Consider the following 12,448-nt stretch of genomic DNA (forward strand, 5'->3'; position numbering starts at 1 on the left):
AGAGTCGGGAACTCAGCGGGAATGTAAAGATATAGGCTTTCTGCAGGAGAAAGACAAGTAGACCTACTGTAAGCAGCCACACAGTGGGTGATATTGACTGTAAAAGCCCTGAACTTCACAGCTTTTTCATTTCTACTTGGCAAGACCTTTAGGAACTAAAAGATATAACAATTCCTCACCCTGAATATGGGACTGGTTATACTGGGCATAGGAGGCAGCAGCATCTCCTTCCTCTGCAGCATCCACTTCCAGCCCTTGGTTGCCTAAACCCTGGGCAAACATCCAGTGAAGAGAACGTGCAGGAGCAAGCCCAGGCACAGGAGACAGCCCAGCCAGGATGCTGGAGACAGTAAAGCTAAATGGGCAGGAATCTCTGTGTTGTACTGGGTTGGGAGCTGCAGGCACCCCCACATCAGCCACATCTTGCTATTGCCCTGCAGATATCATCCAGCCTATTTTAAGCAATATTTCATTTATTCTATTAACTCCCCAAATTTCATTTCTATCAGCCAAGTCATATCATATGCAGTTCCACATCTGTGAAGCTGTGGGAAGCAGGTCTGCTGGATAAATCCTTGGATTATTCAAATTATTCCAGCAGTGAATTTAAAATACATGCATGAAGTCTCAGTTGTTGCATCCTGACCCCCTCTTGCATCCTTGCACCTGAATTATCTCTTTTCCCCCAGCCCCAGCCATGCTCCCAAGCAGCAGGTATAATATTACATATCATGCATTGCCTAATGAAAATCTCCCAGCCTGATCTGCCCATTACCTATTTTTATTGCCTTTCTGTTCCTTTTTTTTTTTTTAATTGAGATGCTTCTTTATTACTTATTTTTAGCTGATCAGAAACTGAGCTCCGGGTAATTTAAAACATGCTGCCTGCTCTGCATTGATAACTTTCCCAGTCTCCTCAAGTACCCAGAAGTCAATGTTCCTCTGTGCTTTGAAATACAAGCCATGGAGATATATTAGCACTTAAAAGTCTTCCAGTCAAACTCTGTCTGAATTCCACTGAGGATGTATAAAATCCAGAGAAGTCAATAGCTTGCAGGACCATAAACCTGCTTCCAGTTTAGATCCTCACACTCTTGGTGAGGAAACATTTAATTTCCACTGATGGAGCAAGGATTAGGGTCTGGACTATGCTGTCCAGTGACTGCAAAGTTGTGAATACAGTACAGGCAAATTACAAACCCACCAGAAGAAGCATCTCTGTCATCACCAAGGGAATGCTCTGTACATACAGGCAAACCTGGTGACTTCAGCAGCCACTGAAACTCAACTAATTTAATGCCAGTTCAGACTTGGGAGTTTTTTGCTTCAGTTTTCCTCTAAACCTCTCGGGTAAGCGCTGCTATTTTTGAAAAGCTCCAACTGCTACATCACTAATTCATCACCACGACAGCTCCCCCCCACCCTGTTCTCTTATTTAAAGGCAGTATCATCTCTGGGATCTGCTTCTTCATGGGAACAATTATAGAGCAGTGAAACAGCATTTAAAGCAATGCATCAATTTACCAAGCTTTAATTGTATGCAGCTTTTAAATGAGCCCTCTTAATTCAAAATTTAACACATTTGCACTTTTGCATAAAGTGCTGCCCCAATTCATCAAAATTAAACCATTTATTATACTGTGAATTGCTTACTTCAGGGTAGTAATCAGTGGTAGGTATTAGATGCTGGATTAGAGCATCCAGAGATGCTGAGGTAAGGTTTCCATCCTGGAAGATCAGTCCTCCTTGTTCGCCTTCTTTTGAAGTATGTAGATGAGGGCTGAAGCCACATGGGGTAAACATACTGGTAGAACTCAGTGTTTGGGGCATGCCTTCCTGCAACAGAGACAGGGACAAAATCCATCAGATCCACAGCCACATCTGTGATTCTTCTGGCTGATTTGAACAATGCAGCCACTAATGAGAGCTTCCTGTACACAAAATTAACATGATCCCTTCTTGATAACCTCCACGTCTCCCTCGTGGCTGGCACTGGCAGATCAGGCCTGCAATGGGCAGAGCACAGAAAATGGGACATTTTGGTTTATGATTTTGGGCCAGAAAGTGATGGCAGCTACTTTGGGCTCCCCCCAGTCAAGAGTGGCTGTGATGATTCCCTTTTCACTGCCATCTCTGGGCAGGCCCACACAGGAGAGGGGAGATACTTGGGACAGACCTCAGCAGGTTCCTGAACAGGATGAAGAAATTTGTTTGAACCTCTGTCCTCCTGAGAGTGAGGCAGGGAGAATTTAGGGTGTGAGGGAGAGAAAAGGGGTGCCACCAGGAGCTTGCTTGGGATTGGAGCCCTGTGGCTCCCATGGGACAGCAGAGGTGTCAGAGTGAGGAGACAGGAGCAGGAGTCAGCTGGGGGAGGATGGAAAAGTGAAAGGAGCTGGAGGAAACAGAGAATGTGTGAGCTGATGAAGAGATTAAATAGCAAGGAAAAGAGAAATGAGGGAGAGTGAGAAGGCAGACACCTGAACTATATTTGGAGCCCAAAGTTAGTCAGTCCTAGATCTATACTTAGGTATTAAATAAATGTTTCAAAGAAATCCTGAGCACTCATTGCTTTCACTAGAGCTGCTTAGTCCTCAGCACTTCTGAAAAGGAGGCCAGGCAGACTCTGAGCACATAGCCCAGATTCAAATCCCTATATTTCAGTTATCTGGGTTTTTCAGGTTGTATTCTAGGTTTCATCTTGATTTTGTGGTTTACAACCAGCTTTGAATGTTCCTCCTGTTGAGCAAAGTTGTTTTGTTTTTGAATTGCTGCAGAGGGATGAGAGATTTTGCCCTGAGAGCTTTAAAGCATCTCCAGCTGCCTCTGAAATCCCCCTGGAAGCTGCTCCTCTCTCAGCAAGAGGCAGCATTATAGGACACGGATGGAAAAGAACAGTGTGTGCTCCCTTCCAGGTCTGCAAATGCATCACCCAGAGCAAGGGACCCCTCTGTGACATGACTATCTGTTTTCATGTTTGATTTTACCTCATAAAAGGGAGGATAGGAAAGAGGTAAGAGCAGAGCAGCAGAGCCAAGCAAGATCTGCACCCTGAGCCCTGCTGAGCCAGCAGGGACCTCCCATGGCAGAAGGGCCATGGTGACAGCACTGCCAGGGCTCAGGCACACACGCCTTGGGCTTTAATACATTCCTCTGCCCTCTTCTGTATTCTGTTCCCTCTGCTTTTCTGCCTCTTTACCATCCCATACCATTTCAAAAGCTGACCCATGGATTTGCCTTAGAATTTGGAGTTTGCCTTAGAATTTGGAGTTTGCCTTTCTCCCCCATGGATATCAGCAGCTGTGCTGTGACCCAGGCAGCCCAGCCTCAGCTCCAGGTACAGCTCGCTGAGCTCTCTCCTGCAAAAAACCCTTCCCTGCCTGGCACAGCCCATCTGCTCCCCCAGCTCAGGGCCACCAAGGAGAAAGGAATCATTCCTGTAAGCCAGGGAGAGGCTGGGAGCTGAGTCCCAGCTCCGTGGGAGATCAGGCTTTACAAGCAAAACTTGGGTGACTTCATCCTTCAAAGGAGGGAGCGTTCCCTGGAGCCAGCAGTTCCATCCCTTATCTCCTCCTGGGAGGCTCACACAGGCTGCCTCTGGGATTTGCAACCAACAAAAAGGAACCAAAATGTCAAACCTGACCAATTCCTGCCTGGACTGGAAAATAAACTAGATGTTGGATTTTAGTTTAAGGACCAGAAAATGTAAATGCCATCCCAGCCAGGATGGAAGCTGAAGCATCCAGTTCTAATGAATGTGCAGATGTGCCTGTTAATAAAGCTCTGAGAGCAAGTAATTGCTGCTTTTTGTAGCACATAGCTCAGACTCTGTGCAGTAAATGGGAAGGACTGCCAAATCCCATTTGTTACTTCTAACACTCTCTATGTTATGGCTTGTTTCTATGGCAATAATCCCAAGAAGGATTTCATGTCCACATAGATCAAGAAATAAATCTCATGGACATACAGCTGTCTAGATGAGGAAAAGAAAAAGTTAGAACAGCTGTGAACTTACAGGACACATCCTGGCTGCAGCATAAAACAGAACTCACAACTAATGATTTATTCCGTGCAATCTCTCACTGTCAATGCCATTTTTATTATCAGATAGAAACCATCTAAACAGGATATTGCCTGAACTTTTGCATATTATTAAATGAGAAATCTTGCTGAAATACATAGTAATGCTTTTAAAGAAAAAGTACATTTTTAAAAAGGAAATGAAACAGCTGTACAACTGTCACTGACACATCTGTCTTGGGTATGGTCAAGAAATTAAATTTGACTTATTTATTATGAAGTTCCTGATTAACCTCAAGTTTTCAGCAAGGCCTGTGTCATACCTGAGCTGGTGCATGATTGCCACCTTACTTGCCACCAAAGAGGACTTGAAGGTTTTAACAGATGCCTTTTGCCCCCTTTTATGTTACATTCACAACAGGATGAGGCCAGCTGTACAAAGGATAAAAGCCTCTTGCACTACTAAGCTCAAAAATAACTAACATTAGCATTTGGTAGACATGAATTCAGGACAGGGACTTCACTGCCTAATTCCTTTTTCTGTTCATACATTTCCAGAGTTCTCTTTTCAAGAGTACTAAATAGAAACAAGATCTTTCTTTGAAAGAGCCCAAATACACAGACAAGGTTCTGCTGTCAGTCACTCACAGAACACAGAAACAAGGGAAGCACTGAGAGGAAAACAAACAAGCAAACAACCAAGGAGATTTGTCTTACTGAGCTCTTTGGATGATGGAAAAGGCAGCACAGGCAGAGGCAGCCCCTCCCCTGAAGAGCAGGGACAGGATGAGAGGCAGCACTCCCAGGCTGCAGCAGAGAAATTCCAGCTGAAGAGAAAAAGAAAATCATCCCCTGAGCACTGTGGAAGAGGGATCTGGAAAGGATGTTCAATTTCCATCCTGGGAGGCTTTCAAAACTCAACTAGACAAGACTCTGAGCAAACTTCAAGCCCAGCTTCAAGTGGGAGCTTGGACTGATGAGTGCAAGAGGTTGCTTCTGATTAGCTTCCCTGTGACTCTAACACACATTTCCACTCAAGTATTGCCCCATTTCTGAGCTTTTTAATATAAACCCTGGCAAAATTGAGTCCAGAATATTAGATATTTGTAAAGAAGTCTGTCTTGGCAAAAAAATGATTTTTCTGCTTTTCCTGGAAACAACAGCTTGAATGTGGTAAAAGTGACTCAAAACCTCACTTGAAAACCTCTTGGACTTAACCTGAAGCCAATGAGATTTAAGCATGTGATTCAGCAGGTGCTTCCATGAACTTTCATCCAATTCAACACACAATGTTTTGCTGTTTCTCTCATTTCAGAAGCAAATCTGATGCCAATTTCAGTTGATAAATGGTGCTCTGGAGGAAGTGAGATGCTGAGATGTTAGTGAAGGGCAAACCTCCACCCCCAACACGCAAAATGACTGATGATACATGTGGCTGCACACACACAGCATTTCAACTACCTCTGTGCTCTGAAGAGCTGACACCAGGAGATAGGAAAGTGTTTCTGCCCTGGCTAAAAAAACCAAAAAGAAAATCCAGGAGCAGACTGTTTGTGGGACTGGTCTCTGTTACGCAGAACCTCCCATGTGGCAGAAGGCAAGGCATGGGCCTCCTTCCTTGCCTACAGGAAAACAAGGTGATAAATTGGAAGCAAAGGCAGATTGGACTCAGCACTACCTGGAAAAAGGAACATCAAATACTGCTGGGCTGGGCTGGTAACATTTTGTGTTAATTTTACCAAAATGTTCTGTCCACCAGCAGTGGCCAGAGCAATCACATCACCATTTAAAAAATAACAGCAACATACATCTTTTTATCTTCCTCCACTGGCCAGCACCACCCAGTATTTCAACACAGGGATAAAAACAGACACTTCTCACTACCAATGATGCTGCTCACACAAAATATTCCAGGACTTGATTCACTGAGCTAAAGCATGGAACCAAAGGATCACCAGTGCTTGGGAGAAAAATTCCCCACAAACTCTGCACCTATCTACATCTGCAAGTGCCATGGAAGCTGTGGAGAAGTGCCCAGACCTGGAAGATTGAAATCTGTGGAAGACCTGATGGAAACTGTGGAGAAGTGCCCAGACCTGGAAGACTGAGGAGGCTTAAAGGAGTCCTAAGCATGCACGTGGGAGAGGTCCAAGGTGCCAGAGGATGGCTGCAGGCTGCAGCTCTGCCTTCCTGGGCCAGGCAGGTGACCTGCAGCACAACCACAAGGGTAAATACCCACCAGCATCCCCCAGCTCCACCACTGGCTGATACAAGTGTCCCCATGGCAAGTGCAGTTAATGCTAACGTGGACACGAAACGTTCAGGAAATATTTAATGCGGTGTTCAGCGCCTTTGATGTGATAAGTGTTTTATCCTTTATCAAAACCCTAATCGCACTGTTTACTTTTGATCTTCATTTCATCTCTGCCTTCCATCTGCTCTGCCTCTCTCAAGGGGAAACAACAGTTGGTACCATGTGACGAAGGGAATGGGGCTGCCGACTTATCTTCCTTCCCACCCACTTAACTTTTGGATTAACCAAATAAATAAAAGCCTTCCCACTTCAGGGATGAAAGGCACAAGGTTCTGACAGTCTCCCAGCAGAACTACAGGAGCTAGAGAGGGTGGTAAGGGGAGGTGTGAAGGCCGGGGTACCCATCTGTGCCATGAGGGAGGCTCCAGTGTCACTCTAGCAAGTGAGTGAAGGGGGCACGGGCAGGGGACACACCAAGGGTATGGGAGAGCCAAGTGAAGCATTCACTTGGCAAGGCACAGACTTTAACAGACATACCTAACCCAGAGCGAGCTGGGAATTAAGATAGGAGACCTCTCCCATGCCATCTCAATCCTACAGAAGTCTTTTCTGATCAATCACCAAAACCATAACTAAAGGAAGATGGCTTGCAATAAAACATTTTGGAAAAACATCTTGATCAGTTTTAGTAACCAGGTCTACTACCCCGCCATCACCATATGGGGAACAACCCCTGTCCACAGCCCCTGTCAGAGCAGCACAAGCCACACTGAGGCCTCATCAGCCCCAGTACCTGCCCACTGCTGTCACACAAGCCCCAAATACCACTGAGCTCAGCAGAAACTGCAGTAGCAGATGCTAATTTTTCTTTACATTACTTTCAGTAATTTTCCAGCTATTCATCTCTGCTGACAAAAAAAAAAAAGTGGGAGATAATCATAACAAGTTAAAATTCAGATTTTTCTCAGCTTCTTTTGTAGGGAGGGAAGCAGAGGAAAGAAGAGAAAAGAATTCTGGTGTTTCAGAATACAAAAGGAAAACCACTGCAAAGTAATTGCTTCCAGTTGCCAAGGCCATGGTTAGAAACGTATTTCAGCAAGAGTACCTGGCACTAACAAACTCAATGTATTTGATGATGATGTAATTAGGAAAGTGGGACCAGATGTAACTTTCTTATCACCTTTTCACCAGACCCTAAAACATTCAATTTACAGCCCATGAAGTTGTGAGATTGCTGAAAACTCAACCTGTCAATCCCAGTACTGCTGGAAGTGGTTAAATGAGCAATATAATGAAGTCTCTACATGAGTTAGAAACACAAAGGAAGCACAAGGGATAAGAACAGTGGGGAAAAACATTTAACTGCAATATTCTCCAATCTCAATAATGATGATTACATCTCAATGCAGGTTCCCTCCCCTTTCCTACCCACTCCTCGCAGCAGCTGAGGACTTCACTGAGATTCCCATGAATGAGGCTGCAAGAGCAGCAAGTGAATGTATGGCTTTGGATATCTAATCAGAATTAGATGACAATTTTGTTTCCTTTGATCCCACCTGGTTCTCACCTCTTACTCATCCACCCACACATATCACTTCCCTAAAGAGTTCACCCAGTGAAGCCTTCTCAGAGGAGAAGGAAAACTCCTCACAAATCTAAACCAGCTATCACAGAAAGCAGCCTTGGGTAAAGGAAGGGAAGGAGAACTGAGTAGCAGGGAGGACAGGACAGGACAGGACAGGACAGCTCCATGATGTGTTGTGGTAAACAACACAGAGCAGGAGATGTGGGCCAGGAGCCTCAGGGGGCCTGGAAAACCTTTCTTCTTTTTCTTTTGCAAAATTGAACTCCACAGAAATTACTGGGCTCTCCAACTCCACAGATTTACTCCAGACTAGAACAAGACCTTTTGTAATTCCCCAAGAAATGCACATAGGTGCATTCCAAACTGCAGCAGAGCCAGTGTATGTCTGCCTGCTGAATTCATTCCATCATGCCAGTAAAATGATCCTAGAGGTAAAATGATCTTGTACTAGAGGTTTATGAGAAATATCTTGCAGTCAGAAAAACAACCATGCTAACCAATTACCTCGAAATCTGATGGACATGCCTCAGAAAGAGGCCCAATTTATAGGTAAGGAGGCATTAAATCAATTACCAGCACGGTGCAAGCAAGAACAAGGTCACCTTGCTGAAGGAATATTTCTGTTTGTGCTCATGTCAGAGTATTTTGCTCAATAGAGAAAAATGAAAACCTGATTATCATGAATTTGGTAGACTGGTCTGAAGTAGAATGTAAATCAGAAAAGGGAAGACTTATGGCCAATTAAATTGAACTCCAATCAAAATCCCATTCAGGCAACAGTTCCCTGGGGGCTTCAATTTGTTAGTGCCACATTTTTTTAATAACTTTCTTTTTCATGTAACATCAGCAATAATAAAATCCCTTCAATAACAAGCAGAGCCATGAACACTTTATTTATCTTAAAATGCCATCATTGCCTGGAATCATAAGGCACTGAAAGGATGAGCTGTAATCGCTCAAGAACAACCCCCTACAGCACTGCAATGGGTGTAAAGCTTTTTTTCTTAGTCTCAGAGCAATTTCTCTTTTCATTAATCTGGTTCAAGTCTGAAGTATTTCTCCTGAGTAACAGGGAGTTGGTGCTGACCCTGCCAGGAGAGCAGCACAGCCTCTGATGTCTCAGACCCTTCCCAGCGCTGGGTGTGCACGTGGCAGACACGGCCCATGGCAAATCTGTGCCTCATCATTAGCAGATTTTTAGAATTATTAGAAGGAGAAGGCTATCAACATATTCCAGATGCCCTTGACAATATTCAAATGCATGCCAAAGGCAGCAGTCTGGATTTCTCTCTTTAGGCTAGGAAATCTATTTTCTGCTCTCTCTCCCCTTACGACTCCCCTTCCTCCAGAGTTCCTGGTACCCTGGTAAAGCCCTTAGACAATATAAAAACTATTCTGGTGCATAGAACCTTTTTAAAGTAAAAGTTATCCTTTCTTTATCTGCTCAGAAATTATCCATTATAATTTTCCTCCCTTTTTTTAAGAAAAGAAAGAGGTTAAATAGAACATAAATGGGAAAAGGAAAATGAGAGTGCTTAGGGTGGGAATGAATTACTGTACCTTTTGTTAAACACTAAATTGCAAACTTTCCCCTGAGTGGAGTCAGAGCTCAACCAGGCATGGACAGAGAGGGAAATCCCGGAACAAAACCACACAGGCAGCATTCCCAGAAACCACTGACATCAACAGGAGCCTTTTGGCTCAGTTCAGCCATCACTGACAGGCCACCACTGCGACTGCCTGGAAATCAGTCAATGCTTGGATCTTCTTCCTTCAGCAGTGGAAGTGGTGAGGAGAGGAAGTTATTTAAGGATAACTAACACTTGTCAACTGCAGGGCTGTGTGGTTTTGTTGGGCAGCCTGGGCTGTGGCATCATCAAACTCACACCTAAAATCAAGAGAGCCACTGTGGGAATTGTATTTAATGCCCAAATACCCAAGCATGACATCCTGACTGCCTTCAGTCCTCAGCAGCCACCTCCTCCCAGGAGCAGCTTCTGCCAGAATCTGAGGAATCAGAGAGGCTTAAAAGCAGCATGGCAGAGTCTGGACCCTGCAACACTGACGGCTTTGCAGGAGCAAGGCTGCCTCTCCCCAGCTAAATGAATGCTGTCTCCACTGCATGCTGTCAGAATTACAATGGAAAGCCCGTAAATAAAACAAAAATGCAGATCTCAGTCCTCCTCTCATGACATGTTGGTGAGAACAAGCCCTGACAGGAATAAAAAAACCTCCCACACTAAGCAAAGCAATTCTGCTATTTATGCAGAAGGAAGAAGGAAAGCTGTATATCAAACAAATAATTACAAGAGCAGCTTTATCAGTCCCTGCTGATTACTCTCAGCTCGGTTTGATGATTCTGCCAGCGCTCTGCAGGTTGTTCAGAGAGGTGGATGTCACAACATTTTACTTGCAGTTCTTTCCTTTATTAGCACCTACTGCTACCTGTCTCAGTCAAAAATCTTGGCATACATTTAGAAATTGGTCTCCTGAAATCTGTCAGGGAGGTTTAAAAACCTAGAAATCATATTTTTATACATACACAGACATCCTCAGATAGACACCACGTGAATATGAATGCATAATGATGTATTTTGGGTGTTACATACGTAAATGCAGTTATATAGAGACATTCATGTAAGTGCACCCCTCCTCCTCAATATGTAAATACAGACATTCAAGTAACTTCCTTACCACTGCTCCAGTTTGAGTGGGACAACGTTTCCGTGACCTATTTTCTTCCCCAAATTTGCTAAAATATGAAATGGAAGAGGGTCTCATTTTTATCTCAGAAAACATCAACACACTGATGAGCAGCATAAGCTCTGACTGTCACCAATGTCAATTTATCACCACTGTTCATTACAGTGTGTTCAAGCAATGCTCAGTTACCAGGTTAGGAGCAAAAATTTAAGTGACATTTGTGCCAATTGCCAGCATCTGGAGACATCCCTGAGATTTATGTCCACCTGCAAGGCATCCTTTGTGTGGAGCACCTCTGTGCCCCAGTGTGCAGTGCCTGGCTGAGGGGACAGACAGCCAGGCACCTGATTTATGGTGCTCACATCCCTGAGCCTCAGCTCACCTGCAGGAACTGTGCACAGGACTGTGGGCAGGAAAACTGAGAGGTCAGGGCTGAGCCTGCCTGTCAGTGATGGATCCAGCCATGCAGGCTCCCTAGCAAAGTCCTCCCACTCAGCCCTGGGCAGGAGAGGCACTGAGCACCCAGACACTGAGGCAGGGAGGGTGGCAGAGCACAGGGGCTCCAGCACCAGGCTCCAGCTCAGACACACATTCAGGTTACTCCATCCCAGCAGCCTCAGAGTGCTCCAGACTGATGAGCAGGCTCTCCTCCTCCATGGGTGACATATGTACGCGTCTCCCTAAAAGAAATGAGCTCGTGAGCTTCTGGATTTCCCCTTCTGGAGCACCATCTGTGCCTGCTCCCATCCCACACCCGCTGCCGCAGCCTGACCCGCATGGCCCAGGGAGCAGCACCGCATCCCTGGCTGCCCCAAATTTAAACACATTCACACTAGAATATGCTCAAACCCATACAAGTTCAGCCTGCATTTGGGCAGGCAAGGAGTCTTCGGCTGACAGATTTTCTCTGGCTGCATTAAGTATTTAAAAAAGAAAAAAAAAAAAAAAGAAAGAAGAGACTGCTGACATTTAGGATAACACTGCAAGTCTGTAGCTGGAAAATAAATCCCTCTGCTTCAGGAGGAGGAAATCTGAGCTGCAGCCCAAGCAGCAGCACAGGTGAGGGTGCTGGGCCCACACGCTTGGGCTCCCAACACCCCAGAGAAGCACCATGCTGAGCCCTGACCACCCCTTCCCCAGGGGCCACAGGCAAGGGAGAGTCACTGCTGAGCTGACTAATTGCTCATTAGCCGAAATTAACTCTGCAAGACAATTCTGTGATCACTGCTAGAAGTCTGTCATTAAAAGAGACTGCAGACATTAGTTCTTAGCTTCCAATCAAAGCACCAGCAATGTGATGCTCTGGCTTTGGGATCAACAATCTGCTCTCAGAGAAATATGGGAATTGCCGTGGTCCATCCAGCTCTCCCTCCTGCCTCTCATGCTGGCCACCACCACTGGGTGCATCTTAGACAGGCAAGAGCACTGCAGGGGCAGAAACAGAGCACTTTGCCCACTACAGCAGCCTCTTTCTGCTCCTGAGTTAGGAGAACAGTTCATACCGTGAAGCATGAGATTTAATATCCATCCAAAACCTTCTCTTGTTAGTGATTCTCAGTGCCCATGCAGAAATTATAACTCTCAGGAACCAGCACCAGAGCTCTTAGCGCCATGGCAGGGAGCTCAGTGAAATACACTCCTGTCAGAGGAGCTGATTCTAAATATCAGAAGATGGATTTTTTTCTTGGCATCATTCCACTGATTTTTTGTGGTATAAAACCCAGGGGTGAACATGGTCCAAGATATACAAAGAACTAGCTAAATTCTGAACTGCACTTGCTGACCTCATAACTCTTCAGCAGTTGAAATGTGGGCTACAAAGCCAATTTCCATAAGGGACATGTCCAGTTAACAGTGGGAGACTGTGCTGACTCGAGCTGTGTGAGCAC

The 12,448-nt window shown here is 45.1% G+C and overlaps 1 protein-coding gene across 2 annotated transcripts in view; it reads right to left on the bottom strand.

Annotated features, from left to right (window-relative positions):
• The window catches only part of RASGEF1C (RasGEF domain family member 1C), a 66,644-nt gene that overhangs the window by 25,144 nt on the left and 29,052 nt on the right, over positions 1–12,448 (bottom strand). The window contains exons 1-3 of one of the 2 annotated variants that reach the window (XM_005418713.2): positions 4,735–4,771; positions 1,654–1,836; positions 21–40 (exon numbers count right to left, since the gene is read on the bottom strand). In XM_005418713.2, the coding sequence (XP_005418770.1) occupies positions 21–40; positions 1,654–1,830 (197 nt within the window). In that variant the 5' untranslated portion in view covers positions 1,831–1,836; positions 4,735–4,771. Of the gene's footprint in view, positions 1–20; positions 41–1,653; positions 1,837–4,734; positions 4,772–12,448 lie in introns of those variants that run through there. The other variant, XM_031055172.1, reaches the window with a different exon arrangement.

This window comes from Geospiza fortis, unplaced genomic scaffold (assembly GCF_000277835.1).
Source record: "Geospiza fortis unplaced genomic scaffold, GeoFor_1.0 scaffold55, whole genome shotgun sequence".
NCBI classification, from domain to species: domain Eukaryota; kingdom Metazoa; phylum Chordata; class Aves; order Passeriformes; family Thraupidae; genus Geospiza; species Geospiza fortis.